A 22,523-nucleotide genomic window follows, 5' to 3' on the forward strand; every position below is an offset into this window, starting at 1 on the left:
TGCAATGGTTAATTACAATTTTTTACATCAATTGTATTTAACACCTGAAAAGTTTTTAAAAATATGGTTTTAGTGAATCAGACTCTTGTTTTAGATATGGTAATTCGGTTGGAACTTTTTTTCATGCTGTTTGGTTGTGTACATATACAATCTTTTTGGAAAGCAATTCAATTGTTTTTGGAACATTTGTATAAGATTAAAATACTTTTAGACCCGGCAATATTTTTGTTGGGTAAGTTGAAGCCTTTGAAAGATTTGGGATGAGATAAATTTCAGATTGTTTTTGTATATTTCGCTTTATCTATAGCAAAAAAATGTATAACAAGTACATGGAAAAATGCTAATGTGATTGATATTAATAGATGGCATAATGAGATGAAAACTTGTTTGGTAATGGAAAAAAATCACATGTTTTACATGATAATTATTTTTTTCTTAATAAGTGGTCTTTATATTCAGAATATTTACATTTAAATTTACTTTGATTAGATTTTAGAAAATATATTTTAGTTTATATTTTAAATTTTTTTCCTTTTTGGCTCTCCTAAAGAGAGCTGGCTGAGAGGGGGGGGGGGGGGTCTTCTTTTTTTTTTCTCTTTTCTTTTTATTAAAAAAAATTGATTGTTCACAATATGTATTTTTTTACTGTATGTAATAACCTTGTTGAACGAATAAATAAAATTGTGAAAAAAAAAGGAACAGGCCTTGATGTATAGATGGCACTTGAATACATTGCTGTGGTGAAAACCGTAATTTTGTAGCTTTATTAGGGGAATTGTTCTTTGAGACACGTTTCCCCTCCACTGAAGACAATGTTCTAATATGGGACATATTTAAGGGGCCAGATCATTGGATATACCAAAAGCATTAAAAAGGACACATAAAGGAGGTTAGTGTCCAAGAACAGGAGATAGCTCAATTAGAAAAGAATTACCAAACAGCAGATACAGAGAAAAATACAGGAATTTCATGAACATAAAGCTCAAATACAATACGTTACAAATATATAAAACAGAAAAACTGATTTTAAGATCTAGCAGTAATATGAGCTTGGGGAGAAAGCCCACAAAGTCTTGTCCTGCAGGTGAGGGTGGAAGAGGCCTTGAGAAGAATTAATGTGATTCAAACAGGGGAAGGCATATAAACCAAAAGAAATAAATGATATATTTGGAAGGGTTAACAAGGAATTGCATAAATCAGAATTAAGGGGTGATCCCAACAAAATAGATAATTTCTTGCTTCCATTAGAACTACCAAATTGGGATCAGGAAGAGGCGAGAGGGGCCTATTGCCCCTTTCTCGAAAGAGGAAAACTGCAGAGAGATCCTGAGCTCTTTATAAGCTGGAAAATCACTGGGAGAAGATGGTTTCCCCACTGAATTTTATAAAGAGTTAAAAGATCTGGTAATCCCCTTTTATGAAGGTGGTGGATCAGGCAGCAGAGACGCATAACTTCCCAGAGTCTCTCAACATCAATCATCACAGTGATACCTAAAAAAGTTAGGGATCCATTGAACCCTGCCTCATATAAAGCCATCTCATCATTAAATACAGATTACAATATCATCGCAACAGCACCGGCCTACAGGTTGGGGGCAAAATCTGCTGAAATTAGAAAACCCAGAACTAGGAAGGCAGTCAGCAAACAATATAGCTAGATTGCTTAATATAGTACATCTGGCACAGTCAGGGGTGGATCCAGGAGTGGCTGTCTCCCTTGATGTGGAGAAGGTCTTCACAGACTGGAGTGGGATTTTTTGTTCAAGATACTGGAGAAATTTGGACTGGGTAAAACATTTATTAATTGGGCGAAGACACTATACCATAAACCCCAAGCAAAAATTATTACAAATGGGCAGATGTCACCACTGAACAGATGCAGTAGGCAGGGTTGTCCATTGCCTCCAGTGCTGTTCATACTGGCAGCTGAGTCACTGGTGGAAGCCTTTCAATGGGATCCAGACATAAAAGGGTTCACGGGGGGCCAGGTGTAACACAAAATTATCCTTTTTGTTGATGATGTGTTAGTGTATTTAGGTTTGAAGAGGGGGGAGAGGGGATGGTGGGGTCATTGGCCAGGCTGAAGAACATACTAGAAGATTATGGGAAGGTCTCAGGCAAAAAGGTATATCTAGATAAAAGTGAAATTATGCCTTTGCCAAATGAGATTATAGGTTATGAGCCCAGAAGACACCAAAATGCAGCAGCAATAGAAATTCACCAAGACAATGGTTACTTAAACAAAAGCTGCTTTTAATTTTCTGTAAACATAAAAACAGGATCATATAAACATAAAATTTTTAACTTATTACTATTAACTTAACCCCCTTCTCATCCTAAGCATATGTAATATGTATATGTTCCAGAAAGTTCTATGTTTCACAGTCTAGTCATTCACTTCTCACTTCTCCAAGTTCACCGGTATCAAACAATTCTTATAAATACTGTGCACAGAATTCAACATTTATGAATTCCCACCAGACTTTGGTGCTTAAAGTTAAATAGTTACAACTCAGGAAAGATCTTGTTGGTTTTAAATTTTCCAAAACTGCTGAGTTAGACAGGCACACAGGAACCATGGTTCCTTTAAGGTTACCCTCACAAGATTCTGTTTCCATAATCTTATGATCCATAAATTCCTCAACCCTGACAACAACTAACACCATTGATAAAGAATGTTATCCACTACTTTTATCCTCATAATAAGGTTTCAACATATTTATATGACAAACCTGAGTTTTATTCTTACAATCTGGAGTGTTTAATCACATAGTTAACATCATTCAGTTTTGATTTCACTTCATATGGTCCAGAAAATTTTGCTCTAAGAGGATTGTCATATGTTGGGAACAAAATTCACACTTTATTTCCTGACTTAAAATTCCTCACTTGAATTTTGTCAACTTCATCCTTAATAGGTTTATTTGCTCATCTCAAAACTGACCCAACTTTATCCTCCGCCACATCATTCCTGAATGAGACTCCTTGCATGGGTAACTTTTAAATAACCCCTACTACAACTAATTCTGAATTCAACACTATTTTGTGCAGAGATATTGACTCTACATCATCACCAACACCTCTAATCACAGTCGTCTCTCCTGTATCTGTCTTTTGATCAAGAGTTAAAATATTCTCCAACAACAGTAACTGGGCAGCCCCAGTATCTCTAAGAATTTTAATGGAACCCAGTAATTTCCATCCTTTACTGAAAGGAAGCCCTCTGACACAAAAGGTTTGAATACCTCCATAACATCCTTACCATGTTTGGAACATCTGTTCTCATTAAATTCAACTGTCTGAATGAATACCTCCATAACATCCTTACCATGTTTGGAACATCTGTTCTCATTAAATTCAACTGTCTGAATACACACTTCTGGTAATATCTCCTTTCCTCATCTCTTTTTCAACACTAAACAATTTGGAAGAACATGACCAAGTTTCTTACAAAAATGACATAAAAATCCAGAAGTTCAGTCCTTTCCCATCTTACCTTCATCTTTTTTCTTAATATTCTCCCCAAATTAAACTAATCTGCTCCACATTAACTTTAAAAAAATTATTTCGGAATTTTACAAAGTTAAAAAAATACAAAATAATCTAAAACTATCACCCCCTCCTCCCCCTCCCACCTATCCCACCCTCTACAACCCCCCCCCCTCAGAACTTATTTAAAAAATAACCCACAATAACATCAAATTATAGTGGGTGTGGGGAGGAGTCACGTGATGGAGTAGTGGCCAGTCGGGGAACTCCAGCCCTCTCCGGAAAAGTTAAAAAAAAACAGAGAAAAAACAAAGGGACAAACACAAAAACTAAAATAAAGTGAAAATAAAGGTGTGGAGAAAATGGCAGCGAAGAAAGAAAAGCCAAAAGCAATGGGAAGAAGAGAAGAAGAAAAGACGTCAGAAGAAGAAGGTGACGGCCTTACCTGTCCGAGGAGGCCCGCTGTGGAGAGAGAAGCCCGCTCCCTCAGGTCAGTTGAAGCCCCGAGCTCGGGACTACAAAAATGGCTCGCGGAGCCAAACAAAAGTGTGCAACCGCGCAAGACAAAAAGAACACTGACGGGAGGGGGGAACAGCTGAGGAGTCGATCTCCACAGCTGAAATTGACAACCACAACAAAGCAGCAAGAGGACATTGAACATAGAAAATAATGAGAACAAGAAAGAAGAGAGTAAAAAGAAATCAAAGAAACAACAGATGACCAACCCAGAGGAAGAAGACCAGCAGCAAGACACTTCTAATAAAAATAAGAAGACCAAAAATACTCAACAAGATAAAACAAACAACCCAACAAGAAAACCAGAAGAGACAGAGGTAAAGGACACAGATCCTGGAGTGGACTCAGAAGAAGAGGAAGAACACAGAGAAATGGAAGAAGAAGGGAAGGGCAAGTACATGGATATATATTTTTTTAAAGAATATATGGAATCAATAAAAGAATGGCAATCACAAGAATTCAGTGAAATAAAAAGAGTAAAAAGTACAGAAGAAAAAATGAATAGATTAGAGATGATCATGTGAGATATAGGAAAAAGAGTGGACAAGGTGGAAGAACGAGAAACAGCCATAGAAATGGAAGTAGAGGACTTAAAAAAGAAATTAGAATCTAATAAAAAAGTTAAAGAGACACAAGAGCTGTTAGCTCAGAAGATAGATATAATGGAAAATTATAATAGAAGAAACACTATAAAGATAGTGGGCCTTAAGGAAGATGAAGAAGGCAAGAATATGAGAGAATTTATAAAAGAATGGATCCCCAGGGTCCTAGGAAAACCAGAATTATAGGAAGAAATGGAAATAGAAAGGGCACATAGAACATTAGCCCCTAAACCACTACGACAACAAAAACCAAGATCCATTTTAGTAAAATTCCTAAGATATACAACAAGAGAAAATATATTGGAGAAAGCAATGAGGAAAATAAGAGAAGACAAAAACCACTGGAATACAAAGGTCAAAAATATATTTTCTATCCAGATATAAATTTTGAACTCCTGAAGAAGAGGAAGGAGTTTAATACAGCAAAAAATGATCCTATGGAAAAAAGGATATAAATTTATGCTAAAGTACCCAGCTGTACTTAAAATAGTTATTCCAGGGCAGCAAAACAGACTATTCTTGGATCCGGAGGAAGCACAAAAATTTGCAGAACAACTACAAAACAGACAGAGAGATGAAGGCATGTAACGAGAACAAAAATTACCACAAACTATATCTTTGTGTGTATATGGGTATATATATTTATATATATATATGTGTGTGTGTGTGTGTGTGTGTGTGTATGTATGTATATTTAAAAAAAAATAGAGTATAGATAAGAACTAAGAAGGGAAAGTAAGGGAAGAAAGGAAGTAAGGAGGGAATTAAGAGAGTGACCTTTGTTATATATGAAGATTAAAATCTTTTCAGGGGGGGCTGGGTGGGGAAGAATTACGGTCACTGCGAAATCTATTGACGCTTGCGAGTGATTTCGCAAATCCAAATGCAGAGGGGAGATGTGATTGCCCGACAAGGGACAAAGGGCAACTCAGGAAGGGGAGGGGATAGTGGGGTTAAAGGAATTTTAGATAGGAGAATAATGGAAATATTTTATGTTTTAGAAATGTTGTCTAATAATGTGTTCAAAAAAAGAAAGCTGAAATGGATAAGAAGGAAAGGTGATGATGAGAAAACGGAAAGGAAAGATAAACAAAGTATGAAATGGCTATGTTGAACTATATGACTTTAAATATTAATGGAATACATAACCAAATCAAAAGGAAGAAACTGTTAAATTTACTGAAAAAAGAAAAAATTGATATAGCATTCATACAAGAGACACACTTAACTGAAGTGGAACACAAGAAATTAAAGAGAGATTGGATAGGACATGCAACAGCAGCATCATATAATTCAAAAGCAAGAGGAGTAGCTATATTAATCAGTAAAAATGTACCAATCAAAATAGAAGAGGAAATAATAGATCCAGCAGGGAGATATGTAATGATAAAATGTCAGATATATTCGGTGTTTTGGAATTTACTCAATGTATATTCACCTAATGAAGATCAAAAATTTATGCAAGATATCTTTTTGAAGATAGCAGACATGCAAGGGAACATACTAATAGGAGGGGATTTCAATCTTAATTTGGATTCAAACATGGATAAAACTGGAAAAAAAATTAATAGAAAGAACAAAGTAACCAAATTTATAATTAAATCGATGCAAGAAATTCAACTTTTGGATATCTGGAGGAAACAACACCCAAAGGAAAAGGAATATTCATATTATTCAGGCAGACATAAAACATACTCAAGGATAGACCTATTCCTGTTATCAGCTCATATGCAAGAGAGAGTTAGGAAAACGGAATATAAAGTTAGACTATTATCGGACCACTCACCCCTGTTATTGACAATAGAGGTAGAGGACATCCCACCAAGATGGAGATTAAACTCCATGCTACTTAAAAGGCAGGATTTTAGAGAATTCATTGAACGACAAATTAAAATGTACTTTGAAATAAATACGGAATCAGTGAAAGATAAGTTTATATTATGGGACGCAATGAAAGCGTTCATCAGAGGGAAAATAATAAGTTATGTAACTAAGATGAAGAAGGACTACAACCAGGAAACAGAACAGTTGGAAAGGGAAATAACAAATATAGAAAAAGAATTAGCAATGAAGGAAGACACAACTAAAAGAAGAGAATTGGCGGATAAAAAAATAAAATATGAAACACTACAAACATATAAGGTGGAGAAGAACATAATGAAGAAAAAACAGAAATATTATGAACTCGGAGAAAAAACGCACAAAATTTTAGCATGGCAGCTTAAGACAGAACAAACTAAGAGAATGGTATTGGCATTAAGGAAAAAAGACAAACAAATCACATATAATCCAACGGAGATTAATGAAAACTTCAGAGAATTCTACGAACAACTATATCAAACTGAAAACTAAGGGAAAGAAGACAAAATAGATGAATTTTTAACTAAAATTGAACTACCAAAATTACAAATAGAGGAACAAAATAAATTAACAAAACCATTTGAAATAGAAGAAATACAGGAGATAATAAAAAAACTACCGAACAATAAAACACCAGGAGAGGATGGATTCCCAATAGAATTCTATAAAACATTTAAAGATTTATTAATTCCTCCCCTCCTGGAAGTAATCAACCAGATTGATAAAACACAAAGCATACCAGATTCATGCAAAACAGCAATAACTACAGTAATACCAAAGACAGGGAAAGATCCACTTACACCAGCGTCATATAGACCAATATCTTTACTTAACACAGATTATAAGATAATAGCTAAACTATTAGCAAACAGATTAGCCGACAATGTACCAAAAATAGTAAATCTGGACCAAACTGGATTTATTAAAAAAAGACAAACAACAGACAATATCTGTAAATTTATTAACTTAATTCATGCAGTAGAAGGAAATAAAACTCCAACAGTAGCGGTTGCTTTAGACGCAGAGAAGGCCTTTGACAGAGTAGAATGGAAATATTTATTCAAAGTACTACAAAAATTCAGCTTACCAGAGAAATATAATAATTGGACTAAAGCATTATATAAGAGGCCATTGTCGAAAGTGACAGTAAATGGATATATATCAAAACAATTTAACTTAAGCAGATCAACAAGGCAGGGATGCCCACTATCTCCTTTATTGTTCGCATTAGCCATACAACCACTAGCAGAACTGATAAGAATAGAAAATAAAATAAAAGGGATAAAAATAAAAGACAAGGAATATAAAATCAGTCTATTTGCAGATGACGTTATAATATACTTAGCAGAACCAGAAATATCAATAAAAGAATTACATAGGAAATTGAAGGAATATGGAGAAGTGCTGGGGTATAAGATTAACGTAAATAAAAGTGAAGCAATGCCAATGAATAATGCGGATTTCTAAAAATTTAAGAAAGAATCACCATTCAGATGGCAAATGCAAGAAATGCGATATCTAGGTATACAAATAAATAAAAACCTCAGCCATCTATATAAACTCAATTATTATCCACTAATGAAAAAATTACAAGACGACTTAGAGCATTGGAAAGATTTACCGCTAACACTGATAGGAAAGATAAACTGTATTAAAATGAACATTTTCCCAAGGATACAATACCTATTTCAGACATTACCAATACACTTAACAGAGAAATTTTTCAAGGATTTAAAGAAAATAATAAGGAAATTTTTATGGAAAGGGGGGAAAACTGAGGATAGCACTAGATAAATTAACAGAATGGTATAAACAAGGAGGCTTACAACTACCAAACTTTAAAAATTATTATAGAGCCGCACAATTAAGATTCCTATTAGATTTTTATCAAACAAGGGAAAAGGCAGATTGGACTAGATTAGAACTAGATAAAATAGGGGAGAAGATACCTGAACATATATTATATAAATGGGATAAAAAATTGGTACAACGTAGGAATTCTCCGGTATTGCATCATCTGCTCAACATTTGGAAGAAGATTCATGTAGAAAGGAATAAAACAAATTACCAACTACCAAAACTAATACTGACGCAAAATCAGCTAATCCCTTTCACAATAGATAACCTTTCCTTGAGAGAATGGGAGAAAAAAGGAATCAAAAGAATAGAAAATTGTTTTTCGGGAAATAAACTATTATCCTTTGAACAATTGAAGGATAAATATAATATAACTTACGATACAGAGTTGGCATACTACCAACTGAAATCCTACTTGAAGGACAAATTGGGAAACAGTCTGAGGTTACCAGAAGGAAGTAATTTTGAATATGTGATTACAGACACAATGATAATCAAAAAATTTATAACAAACATGCATATTAAACTACAAGAAAAGGAGAACGAAGAAACAAATGGTAAAACCAAACAAAAATGGGAACAAGATCTAAGCATAAAGATAAAGAATGAAACATGGGAGAAGCTATGCTCCAGAACCATGAGAAATACAATAAACACGAGGTTACGTATGATACAATATAACTGGATACACAGGCTATACATTACACCTCAAAAGTTAAATAAATGGGACCCAACAGTATCAGACAGATGTTTTCGCTGTAAAAAGGAAACGGGAACAACAGTTCATGCAATTTGGACATGTGAGAAAGTGAAAAAATTTTGGAAAGATCTAAACCAGATACTAAATAAAATCACAAAAAGCAATATACCAAAAAACCCAGAGATCTTCCTCCTAAGTAATATAAAAAACAAAGATTTTGGACTCGATTTGGATGGAGCACAAAAAAGATTTGTTATGATAGCCCTAGCTGTAGCAAAAAAATGTATTATATCAACCTGGAAATTAGAAGATAACTTGAGAATACAACAATGGTATATAGAAATGAATAAATGTATTCCATTAGAAAAAATAACATAATTTAAAAATAACATTACAATATTTGAATAAATATGGGAGCCATACATGAAACACAATAGAGAAAACCTACCGTGGACATCTACCACCTAAAATGACAGAAGGAGAAGATAATGAAAAGAACTGACTCAGTGGAATTTCTTGTTTATTTTTATTGAGTGACAACATTGTTTAACGGGTTTAATGTATCTTATATTCTGAACTTTAAATAAATGGGAGGGGAGGTGAGGAAGGGAGGGAGGGGAGGAGGGAAGGGGGGGAGAAAATGACACTGTATATATTTAAGAAGGAAAATGTATGTATCTTGATCAATATGGTTTATAGTGTGAAAAATAAAAAATTTTAAATAAAAATTTTTTTAACAGGTGTGTGCCATCCTTTTACACCTCTCATCACATATAAAGCTTTTACTTAACATCTCAGCCCATACGTTCTAAATACAAACTCCACATCTTAATAAAAAAGTTATTTCTTAAGTTGTAATTATTTTCTTTAAATAAATACATGACAGCATTTCATTTGTCTTGAAGCATTAATTATTGTAATTAATTTATTAATATTATCAGCCAAATACCTATTCTTAATGTATCCTGCTCGGTCCACATGTACTAATTTCGGTAAACTAGTCTGTTTGCTAAAATTTTTGCTACAATTTTGTAATCTACATTCAATAAAGATACGAAGCATCAATTTAGACAACTAGACAACTGTATCTTATTATCTTCCATTGTATTTTTCTGAGATGATATTACATTTGACAGTGCCGAAGGCTCGTCAGAACCAAGGACCTTTAGTGGTTCAGAGTAATAAAGTCTTTTTCTATGCTGATTTAAGTCAAGATGTTATAAGGAGACGTAAGAATTTAACCCAGCTAAGGCAGTGTTATCGAAGAAAGGTTACAGATTTGCTTTTAGATATCCAGCTGTGTTGAAAGTGTTTTATGGTAATTTTCAAGCTCAGTTTTTTGAAGACAAAACTGAAGCTTTGACTTTTGCTAATTCTTTACCAAATAATCCACATAGCTTTGAGTTGCAGAAATAATTGAAATCGCAGGGATCTCCAAAGAGGAATGGGAATGGTAATGGCAGGAAGAAAGCGGAAAAGCAACAATCGATCAAGATGGAAGACGATGGTCAAGTTATGGGTGCTATTGGCATTGTGGATTAAGCAATTGGTGTTAAGCAACTGAATTCTTAATTATGAATGTGTTTTTTCCTGATATTGGAATATCAGGTGGGGAGGGTGGATGGCTCTGTTTCTTCTGAAGTCATCTGCCACTAGTCTTTTAGATCACACCCGGATATTAGAGAAGGGTACCACTTGGTGTTTTTTTTGTTTGTGTTTGATGGGGGGGTTTATTATTTAGGGTGGGTTTTTAAAAAAAAAAGTTTTATATTGGTAGATTTTAAGGGTTTTTTTTTCCCCCTGTGGAGCTTGTATTTTATGTAAAGGTTTGTTATGTTGGGTGCCACTTGGAGGGGAAGAATGAGTAAATTGAATTTTGTGACATTTAATGTTAAAGGGATGAATCATCTGATAAAAATGAAACATGTACTGGACTATATCAAGAAGATGAAGGTGGACATTGTATTTTTACTAGAGACTCACTTGACGGAGAAAGAAAACTCAAAATTCAAATGAGATTGGGTCGGACATGTGATAGCATGTTCTTTTAATTCTAAGGCTTGAGGAGTTGCAATTTCGAAATATAAAAAGGTGCCTTTTGTTTTAGAATTTTTTTTTCTGAGAATGCAGGTATAGTTTTGGAGGTTAACTGGAAACTATTTTCAGAAGCTTGGACTTTGATGAATTTGTATGTACCAAATAAAGATGATGTACAGTTTGTTACTGATGTATTTTTGCATTTGAATCATTCAAATAAGAACATTATGGTTGGAGGGGATTTTAACTGCTGTTTGGACCCACTCTTGGATAAATCTCCAAAAATTGTGAAGAAAACTAGAATGGTGAAAAGAATAATTGAGTTGATGGCGGATTGAAATTTAGTGGAAATATGGCAAAGGATAAATCCGACTGAAAAGGATTGCTCATTTTATTCAGCATGTCATGATCCATTTTCAAGAACAGACTTTTTTTGGTATCAGCACATTTGCAGGGTCGAATTGGACAGGCGGAGTATAAGAATAGGATTTTGTCAGACCACTTGTTGTTAATTTCCTGTAATGTTGCTGAGATGGTGGGGAACAGTTATCGTTGATTTAATGAGATATTATTAAAAAGACCTGAATTTATTATGTTTGTAAGAGACCAGATTAAGGTTTTTTTAGAAACGAATGAGGGATCAATTCAAAGTAAGTTTACGCTATGGGATGTGTTGAAAGCATATTTACAGGGTCAAATTATTAGGTATACATCAAGAGTGAAAAAGCAATACAATGCAGAAATTCAGGATTTAGAAAAAGAGATTGCAGCATTAACCACCTGAAAAGGCTTATTATACTGAAATTTGTTTTTGTGAATCAGGACATATTCATCTGCTAACCTAGCTATTTGTTGCTACGTCCCCATGTCTTTCTCATCCAGGTATAATTTAATTTAATTGGGAATACACCCTTTAATTTCCTCAATTAATATCAATTCTCTTAATCTGCCAAAATGATTATCTATTCCTTTTGAGGTGCACCAACAGTCAAAACATAGATTTTCCTAGAGCGTTCTTTAAACATGAAAACAGAATCACCTTGATAGATGTAGGACTTTGCCCATTACATTGGTAGGAAGAGTTAACTGTATTAGAATGAAGATGATGCCGAGACTCCAGTATCTTTTTATGTCATTATCCATTTCATTGGCATGGGGTTTCTTTAAGAAGCTTGGTGAATGTGTCAGAAGGTTCCTGTGGAATAATAAGGTGGCTAGCATCTCCATGGAAAAGTTGACATGGGTTCATAATGGGGTGGGGGGGGGGGGTTTAAAAATGACCACATTAAAAAAAAAATGATTGGGCAGCCCACACAAGGTTTATTACCTCAATTTCTGAAGGGGAGATCCCCCCTCCTGGGCACAAATTGGACTAGATGCAATAGGTGAAAAGATGGCAGAAGAATTTATATTCAAATTAATTATCAAATTAATTTCAAATAAAACAGATAACTCCATACTAAAGCATATTCTTCAGATATGGCAAAAAAATTAATTGAATGGAAGGTGGCAACATCTCCTAAAATGCCTTTGACCCAGAACAAGTTGATACCCTTGACTCTGGGTAACAAGATCCTGGACACCTGGTGCCAGAAGGGGATCAGGTGTATTGAGCCCAGTTAAAACAAAGGCAGTTTGTCATTTGAGCAGTTAAGAAACAAATATGATCTAATAGAACATTCTTCTGCTATTTACAAATAAGATATTTTTAAGGGAAAAATTAGGACCAACAATGACCCTGCGTAGGTCTAGTAATGTGGAGATTCTAATTCGACAAGGGAATGTGTGTAAATTTATTTCTCGAATGTATTACATATTCCAAAATGAGGACCTGAAGCTGGGCTTACACAGGTCGAGGGAGAGATGGGAGTTGGACTTTGGTTCAAAAAGAGTGGTGGCATGACTTGTGTCTGAACAGTGTGACTTGGGTCATTAACGCCAGATACAGTTTGGTGCAATATAACTTTTTGCACCAGCTGTACCTCACACCACAAAAATTACATAAATGAAAGCTAGAAATTTCAGAAAAGTGCTTTACGTGTGGTGTGGAGATTGGAGCCTTCGTCCACTCCAGCTGGCTATGTGCAAAGATGAGACCCTTATGGGAAAAACTGGGGGAATATATTGAAAAAAAAATTACAAAAGTAGATTTTCTTCAAGATCCGGAGTTGTGCCTTTTTGGAGTCGTTGGAAATGTGAATTTTAGACTGTCCAAATACCAAATTCAGATCATGATGGTAGCCAGGAAATATATAATGGTTACATGGAAGTCCAACTCCCAATTAAATGCCACATGATGGAATATAGAAATGAAAAATTTATTCTCTTGGGAGAATATCATTTACAGTCTAAGGAGGAAACAGAACACATTCGATAAAGTGTGGCAGCCACATTTGAAATATACGGGAATATAGCACACCCTCTTTGTGAAATTTGATTATAAAAACCTGTCTTAGTAAAGATTGGAGTTAAGGAAATGGAATATGGCACAGACAACATGCATGTTTTGTTTTTAGCCCCCTTTTTTAAGTTTGTTTTATTTTAGTTCGGTTTTTCTTTTAGTTATTTCTTACTTAGGTTATTTAGTTAATTAGGTTGTTTTTTCTTAGGTTTTTGGTGGGGGCTCTGAACCCCACCTTGTATAATCGGTATGGTTATGTGTTTGGGAGTGGAGGGAACAAATCATAGACTCTATACATTCAATAAATGTTGTAAAACATTGTATTGATTGTCGAAATTACTTTGAGTCTGTAAAAAGTCAAATAAAATATTCAATAAAATATTTATTGCTTTTTCCTGCATCGAGCGGTATAGATGTCCTTCATAGTAGGAAGAGAGCCACCAATGATCTTTTCTGCTGACTTCATTATCCTCTGCATTGACAGTTGGAGAATCACCACCTATTTTTTCCTCTTCCTGTATCTGCACTCTCACCTTGGCATTCTTCGAGGATTTATCCAAGGCCCCTTTCCTTTGGCATTTATACTTTGTCCCATACCTGCTGATAAGGGTGACACGTTAGCGTCGCTGTTAGTGCAATTGGGACCTGGGTTCAAATCCCACACTGTCTCTAAGGAGTTCATACGTTCTCCCCATGACTGCATGGGTTTTCCCCAGGGGCTCAGATTACCCCTCATATTTGAAAATATATCAGGGATGTGGATCAAATGTGTAATTGGCCAGCATGGACTCGTGGGCCAAAGAGCCTTTTACTATGCTGTATGTCGACATTTTAAAAAAATTAATACTAGCTTCTACATGCATATTTGATGCACCCAGCACTACCTCATCAATCACTACCTTTCTTGACCTGCTTGCTGACCCAAAATGGCAATCAAGTAGTTGAACATTGTGTTCAGCTTCTGTGAACTTGCCACAAACCATACCCAGCCAATGATTCTTCTCTTATTCCTTGCAACTGTCTAGAATTGAAGGTGTGTATGAAATTTCGTTAAAAATTGAGACCACCTGCAGAGCACATATCCAAGACATCATTACAAGCATCAACATCATCTCAATGACACTCCCATGTAACACTGAAACAGTTATGTAATGACTATCTATAAACTTGAGGTTATGCCGAACACTGCTGTCCATTTCAGAATTCACAATGTCCTATTCACTTTGTGCTTAATGACATACCTGAGTTTCCAATGACTCATCATCCCAGTTTTAAAATTCTCTTCAATTTCAAATCCTCTCTTGATTACTAGTTCCCTCCTTCTTCCATCATTGATCTCTCCCAGCCCACAACTGTCTATAGATGTACATCATTACGATTTCAAAAAAAATGGTGACTGTATCCTGCTTGGCATTGGACCTGCGCCACTGCTCAATGTTCCTCAGTTCCGAGCTCTTAATCAAGTTCATTAAAATTTGATGGTATCACTTCAAAGGGATGAAACAGTGTTTTTTGTCCCTCGGTGCAAAAACATGTAAACATACATATAGACAAAAGCACACATACAATCGATATATGCAGTACATATATTTTTTTTTTTCTTTTTCTTTGGCTTGGCTTCGCGGACGAAGATTTATGGAGGGGGTAAAAAGTCCACGTCAGCTGCAGGCTCGTTTGTGGCTGACAAGTCCGATGCGGGACAGGCAGACACGGTTGCAGCGGTTGCAGGGGAAAATTGGTTGGTTGGGTGTTGGGTTTTTCTTCCTTTGCCTTTTGTCAGTGAGGTGGGCTCTGCGGTCTTCTTCAAAGGAGGTTGCTGCCCGCCAAACTGTGAGGCGCCAAGATGCACGGTTTGAGGCGTTATCAGCCCACTGGCGGTGGTCAATGTGGCAGGCACCAAGAGATTTCTTTAGGCAGTCCTTGTACCTTTTCTTTGGTGCACCTCTGTCACGGTGGCCAGTGGAGAGCTCGCCATATAACACGATCTTGGGAAGGCGATGGTCCTCCATTCTGGAGACGTGACCCATCCAGCGCAGCTGGATCTTCAGCAGCGTGGACTCGATGCTGTCGACCTCTGCCATCTCGAGTACTTCAACGTTAGGGGTGTAAGCGCTCCAATGGATGTTGAGGATGGAGCGGAGACAACGCTGGTGGAAGCGTTCTAGGAGCCGTAGGTGGTGCCGGTAGATGACCCATGATTCGGAGCCGAACAGGAGTGTGGGTATGACAACGGCTCTGTATACGCTTATCTTTGTGAGGTTTTTCAACAATGAAGACGCTGTTTACATCCGGTACCGCACGGATGGCAGTCTCTTCAATCTGAGGCGCCTGCAAGCTCACACCAAGACACAAGAGAAACTTGTCCGTGAACTACTCTTTGCAGATGATGCCGCTTTAGTTGCCCATTCAGAGCCAGCTCTTCAGCGCTTGACGTCCTGCTTTGCGGAAACTGCCAAAATGTTTGGCCTGGAAGTCAGCCTGAAGAAAACTGAGGTCCTCCATCAGCCAGCTCCCCACCATGACTACCAGCCCCCCCACATCTCCATCGGGCACACAAAACTCAAAACGGTCAACCAGTTTACCTATCTCGGCTGCACCATTTCATCAGATGCAAGGATCGACAAATGAGATAGACAACAGACTCGCCAAGGCAAATAGCGCCTTTGGAAGACTACACAAAAGAGTCTGGAAAAACAACCAACTGCAGTACATATATAGATAATAAAAATAAATACATGTATTGTTCAATAAATAGTAAAGTATTGGAGGGTTTGTATGAGCAGTTCATCAGTCTTACTACACATGGGAAAAAGCTGTTCCTCAATCTGGTGGCTCTGCCTAATACCCCTGTACCTCTTTCCTAATGAGAGCAGCTGATAGATGCTGCATGCAGGGTGACAGTGGTCCTCAACAATTTTGCGAGCCTTCTGACAACTATCCTGCCAGATCATGTTGATTGCAAGGTGGGGGGGGGGGGGGGGGGGAGGAGGAGGGTGTGGCGGGAATCTCTGCCACTCTTATGATCCTGTGGATTGATCCAGCCAAACAGGGCACTCAATAGAGCTCCTATAGAAAGTTGACAGGATGGTGGCCAGTAGCCTTCTCAAGAAGTGTAGTTGCACCTTCCTGACAAGTGAGGAGATGTTGTGTCTGCATGATAGATCACTATTTAAGTGGCCTCTGAGGAACTTGGTGCTCTCTACTTCAGATGTATTAATGCCTAATGGAGGGTTGTCATCCCTGGTCCTCCTGAAGTCCACCGTCATCTCTTTTGTCTTGTCCAGGTTGAGACTAAGGTTGCTATTCTTGCACCATTTCACAAGATTTTCTACCTCTTTTCTGTTGAGTGACTCATTATTGTTGCTGATGAGGTCAACTACGGTCATGTCATTTGCAAACGATGACTTTATTGGAACTGGATCTGGCATTGGAGTCGTAGGTCAGTAGCATGAACAGGAGTGAGCTGTGTAAACATCCCTGAGGTGCACCAGTGCTCAGTGTGACATTGTTCAACATTTTGCAGCTAACTAGGAAGTGTGAAATCCAGTTGCAGAGAGGGGTGTAGAGTCCCAGCAAGGATAGTTTCTCCACCAGCCTCTAGGGAACGAATGACTAATGTCGAGCTGAAGTCAATGAACAGCAGGCTGCCATGAGGCATTATTCCTCAGGTTGGTCAGGACAAGGCTTATAGCATCAACATTGGAATAGTTCCAGCATCTTCAGTGGAAAGGTTCGACGTGAAGGCAAATTGAAATGGGTCCAATGTCTCTAGAAGGTGCGCTTTGTTCCAAAACCAGATGTTCAAAGCATTTCATAATGGTGGATGTCAGTGCCATAGGGCAGAGTCATTGAGGTCTGTTACTGTTGCCCTCTTTAGTGTCAGGATGTTGGTGGCTGTCTTGAAACCTATGTGGACAATGGACTGATACAGTGATGGGTTAAAGATGTCTGTAAGGATCTCCATCAGTTGGTTTGCACAGTCCTTCAGTACCCAACTGGGTAGGTTTTCTGGTCCCGCTGCCTTATGTAGGATTACCTTTCCTTATAGACACTGAAAAGACTGGCCGAGTTCCTCCAGAATCTTGGTATATTTTTATTACTATCACAGTGCCTGCAGACTTTCATGTTTTGCTCACCTTGGATAGGGTTCTCCTCACCTTGGCTGTGGTTATGCAGGGGTTCCATTCATCAAGGGTACATGGAGCTATATTTGGCATCAGCCTGTTCTTCTCTTTGTAGTCTCTCTGGAAGGGAGGCATTGCCTTTGACTTGCAAGATGGTCTATGAGATCACAGTAGATCCATATAAGTCAAAGGCAACCAATATTTCAGGCTTGAGCACTTTGAGAGGAAATACTGGTCACCTTTTACTTCCTATGAATGTAGTGTACTGCTGAATTCTCCAGCACATTTGTGCATTACACTTGACCCCAGCATCTTCAAATTTTCTGGTTTCACCCCATGAATATTCTGCATATTTTTGTCTGGCACCATTCAAAGCAGCTTTGGGCATTTTCAACTCCAACCCTTCCTCACCTCAGTACCCCAACCACACCACCAAACCCAATGCCTCAACTTCCTTCACCACAGCCAACCACACCTCCTTCAAACCCACCCAAGTCCTACCTCACTCACACCCACCCTTGTGCCCACCCCCACCACCCTCGTGCCCACCCCCACCACCCCTGTGTCCGCCCCCACCTTCCCCTTCTGAAACACCACCCTTTTTCTTCCAGAGTATATTTTTATTGCTTCTTTCCACATCGTAACCATTTAATACACTTCTGCATTGGAATTTTTTTTTTAAAAAAGGACTCCCCTGGCCACGACAAGCAAGAATTTCGGTGTAGAGGTACACGGTACTCTTATATGGTAATAAGCTCATTATCAGCACACCCTCCTCCCCAACCACCGCCTCGCTCATCCCCTGCTTGCTTCTCCGCTAACATTAGGCCTTGATCGTATTGCTTCACGTAACTGTCACCTTGATCCAAGACCACAGCCTTTGTCGCGGTGTCCACATGCCGCAGACATCCCGAGTAAGCCCCACACACCAACGTGATGGTAACGCGCTTCCCAAGCAAGGCTCGGAACCAAGTAGCGTCCATCGCGCTCCCGCAGGCGCACAATTCCCTCCACCTGAGCACGTGCTATCGCGCCTGCGCCGCATTGGGCTGAGAAAACACCACCCACTTCATGCGATATTTTCGAAATTTTCCGACCGTTACAGGAGAGGGATGGAAGATATCGCGAGATATCAAACCCCTCCTTTTTGCCATCTTTGGCAACCCGCCCCTCCTTTCCCGGAGCCGCACGAGGAACAAAAAGCGCCCGCTTGATTGGCTGATACTCGGGCCTGCTGTTGACGTCAAACAAACTTCGGCATTTTCCGTCGTTTTAGGCATGAGAGTCGATCATCGACTCAATCGATGACCTCTCTTTTCCTTGCTTCATATTCGCCCTTTTCCCGGTCGAATTTACCATAAATAATCACTCGCAAAGAGAGAGGGGCCTAATATTCCTCACAATCGCGTGTTAGGGTTGTGTTAGAGGAAGCGCAGGGTCTGTGTTCCCGACAGGCTGGTGGGTTAGAAGCGGGTAGGCGCTCCGCTGCTCCGGCCTGGAGATCCGGGGGTAGAGCCGCAATGGCGGTCGGCGGCGGCGGCGGCGCTCGGAGGGACTCAGGCAGAGCGGCTGTGAAACCGGCCGCCCCGCTCCCTCTGTCAGACATCGCAACCTCTGCCTCGCCAAAGCAAGCGCCATCTTGGCTCGACGAGAGGAGCGGCGTGGCGAGGCAGACGCAGGGGCGAGCCGAGGTAAGGCGGCCGTATGTGAGGGAGCGAGTTGTGTGCGCGGCGGGGGGAGGAGGCGGGCGGCCCGCTGGGCGGCCGATGGTGCCGATTATTTAGTGGGGAACAGCTCGACGTCTCGAGAGCATTACCCCCCCCCCCCCCAATCGTGTGGTAGATCCAGCGGAGGAAGGGAAGGAAGGAGGAAATCTCAGGCCCTCCTGCTCTCTCCCTCTCGCCTACCCACCGTGGCCGGAATCCCCCAAGTCCGCTTCTCGGCGAACGAAGATCGGGGCCGTTTAAAGGGCCAGCACCCTCCCTGCTATCCCCCCCTCAACCCACTCCCCCTCCCTCTCGCTGCACGCAACGCCTGCCTCTTCCTCGGGCCTAGCCGGCCTCTCAAACTTTATTCCCCGTTGCCCTTCGCTTTCCAAACACATTGCCCAGGTGCGATCTCGAATCGTAGGCTCCCAGCAACTTTCCCCCCTTTTTTTTCTTTCTTTTGGCCTGTTTGGTTTGCAAAGAATTAAGATTGGGAAGGGAGCGGGTGGGTTGTTGGTTTAGAATTTTTAAGTAATTTATTTTATTGACATTTCTAATTTTAAAAATTTTAAAAACCTGTTACCAGCTACATGGACACCAAGATTTTCTGATCCACGTGACTGCTACTTTTTTTTCTTATTTGTAAACTACGATGAAAATCATTGCAAAAATGACTATGCTTTAACTTGTTAATACAATTTTTGATCATTGTTGAGAGTAATGCCTGTAAATAATTGTTTTGACAAAACTAAATTAGTTAGTTTTTCGAAGTTGACATTACTATAGATGGGTAATTTAATATTTAAATATTTTATTGGGCTAATAATGTTGGAGTTTTAATCTAGTACAGTGCAGTTACAACATCTCGTGACTTATTTTAAAGATTTAGTGGTGCAGTCAACGTGTTCAGTTAAAAATTTGCAGTCCTTTGGGATGCACTAGTTATTTTCTCATTTTTATTTTTTTGCACTGAAAAGATGCTGACTCATGACGTATAGTTAGCCCTTTGGTATCCTTGAGTATTGGCAGTCATATTTGATACTTTTTTTTTGTCAGATATCCATATACTTTCCATCAGGATATCTTAAGCCCTAAAGTCATGAAACTCCCAGGGTTCACCAATTGAAGTATTCTAGAAGTAATAACCCTGTGAAATAATATTTATTGGAGTGTTTTCTCTCTCGTGGGTGTCATCACGCAGCATTTGTAAATGTCAGAAAATTGCTCTCACGTGGAGGTGTACATTTGAATTTAAGTATAATTTTTGGAATTTGGCATGCTGTGTGTTATCTTGTATGTAATAATAGAGGGTTTTGCAAGTGGATTCCCAGGTCATTTAAAATTGTTACCTTGGAATTATTTACATTGCATTTTTTGTACATTGAGGTATTTGATATAGTTGCAAAGCAATAACCTCTAATAAAAGGGCTTGCAGTGTTGCAGCTTTTTTTTCATTGTAAAGAACTGTGTCATTGTATTGGAAAGGATTTTAAATGATTATAAGACTTGGCATAGCTCATTTTGATTTAATTAAAATCTCTCTATTTAAATTCTATTTGTTCAAAAATTAAAGTATGCATAAAGCAGAGCATTGAAAATATATTTGTGGCATTTCTAACATATGTATACTTTCCAGTAACTAAGGTGATCATAACAAGAGACCAGCTTTGTCCATTAGGAACACTGTCCATTTTCATTTTACATTGGAGAGGCAGACCGAGTCTTGATGAAGCTTCATAGTATTTTAGTATGATAAATTTGATGAGTTTGAATCCAAGTTATTTTTAGTGTAACAAATGCAGTAAAATCTCAATTCAGCAACTTGGCTGGATATCACAAATGCGATGAATATTCAGATCAACTGCTATATAAAATGTAGATATGTTGCCCACTTAATTCCAAAGTTGAATTTATGGCTACAAGTTTTGAGGGTTTATATTTGAAGGACATGCAAGTGGAATTGTTAAACTTATTATGAATTTTGGAAATGTTGTTCCTGTACCCAAGACCATATTCATATCTGAAATGTCAGTTTGACTCTGACTGACAACCTAATTCTCAAATCGGATTCAGATTTATTGTCAGAATGCATAAATGACATCACATACAACCCTGAGATTATTTTTCTTGTGGGCACGGCAGAATTACTACTAACTGGAAGTGCAAAAAAAATATGCACAGCATATACATGTAAACAAATAAAGAACAGTAAACAGATAATGAATGTAAACAAACTGCAATATAGAGAGAATAAAAAAGAAAATCGATAAAGAGCACAAGTAAGAGTCCTTAAATGACTCTCTGATTGGGTTTGTCATTGAGGAGTTTGATGGTGGAGGGGTATCAGCAGTTCCTGAACCTGGATATACCTCTTTATTGATGGCAGCAGTGAGAACAGAGTGTGTGCTGCGTGGTATGGATCTTTGATGATTGCTGCTACCCTCCAATAGCACCGTTCCCTGTAGATGTACTCATTTGTGGGGATAGTTTTGCCTGTGATGTCCTGAGATGTATCCACAACCTTTTGGAGGGCTTTACGCTCAGGGGTATTGGTGTGATGTAACCGGTCGGTACACTTTCCACCACACCTCTAGAGATTTGCCAGGGTTTCTGGTGTTATATCAAACCTCCGCAAGCTCCTGAGGAAGTTGAGGCGTTGACAATGCCATTGGTGTGTTGGGTCCAGGAAAGATCCTCCGAGACAGTTATGATTTTTACATAGAAATTGTGTTTTTCTTTTACATTCAAATGACCAAAACTTGTAATCTCCAGTCCCTTGCGCGATTTTGCACTAAATACTGGAAGTACCTTAATAAAGGGGCGGGACTTCCAAATATGTGCGCTATTCATTAACCAGTTGTTGTGGACTGCCTGCAGTTCAGTTGAGTATGCAGGCAGTCTGCAAAAATGACTGGGGGTGCTGCAGGAAAAATTTCAGAATGTTATGGGAAATTTAAAAAAAATTCCTGTTACACAGTGGCTGTGTTTATATTAAAAAAAATAAATGACTCCCAACAACTTAAATTTGCTTGCCCTCTCCACCTCTCATTGCCCAATAATCACTGGATTGTATACGTCTGGCTTTCCTGGTTAACAATCATCTCCTTAGTTTTGGTGGCATTGAGTGCAAGGTTGTTGTTGGTGCACCATTCAGCCAAGTTTTCAATCTCCATCCTGTAGGCTGACTCATCCCCTTCCTTTTTACAACCCACTACCATGGAATCATTGGCA

General features: G+C 38.5%; 2 protein-coding genes across 8 annotated transcripts in view; one reads left to right on the plus strand and one right to left on the minus strand.

The window, feature by feature from the left end:
* The window catches only part of exd1 (exonuclease 3'-5' domain containing 1), an 84,309-nt gene extending 65,383 nt beyond the window's left edge, over positions 1-18,926 (minus strand). For 4 of the 6 annotated variants that reach the window (XM_069917256.1, XM_069917258.1, XM_069917259.1 and 1 more), the window contains exon 1: positions 18,440-18,926. In XM_069917256.1, coding sequence (XP_069773357.1) covers positions 18,440-18,569 — 130 coding nt within the window. In that variant the 5' untranslated portion in view covers positions 18,570-18,926. The remainder of the gene's footprint in view (positions 1-18,439) is intronic. The other 2 variants (XM_069917257.1, XM_069917255.1) reach the window with 1 other exon arrangement.
* Positions 18,878-22,523, plus strand: part of ino80 (INO80 complex ATPase subunit) — a 282,382-nt gene continuing 278,736 nt past the window's right edge. The window contains exon 1 of one of the 2 annotated variants that reach the window (XM_069917252.1): positions 18,878-19,277. The gene's annotated coding sequence lies outside the window, so the exon portion shown is untranslated. The remainder of the gene's footprint in view (positions 19,278-22,523) is intronic. The other variant, XM_069917251.1, reaches the window with a different exon arrangement.

The sequence above is a fragment of the Narcine bancroftii genome, chromosome 2 (genome assembly GCF_036971445.1).
Source record: "Narcine bancroftii isolate sNarBan1 chromosome 2, sNarBan1.hap1, whole genome shotgun sequence".
In the NCBI taxonomy this organism is placed as follows: domain Eukaryota; kingdom Metazoa; phylum Chordata; class Chondrichthyes; order Torpediniformes; family Narcinidae; genus Narcine; species Narcine bancroftii.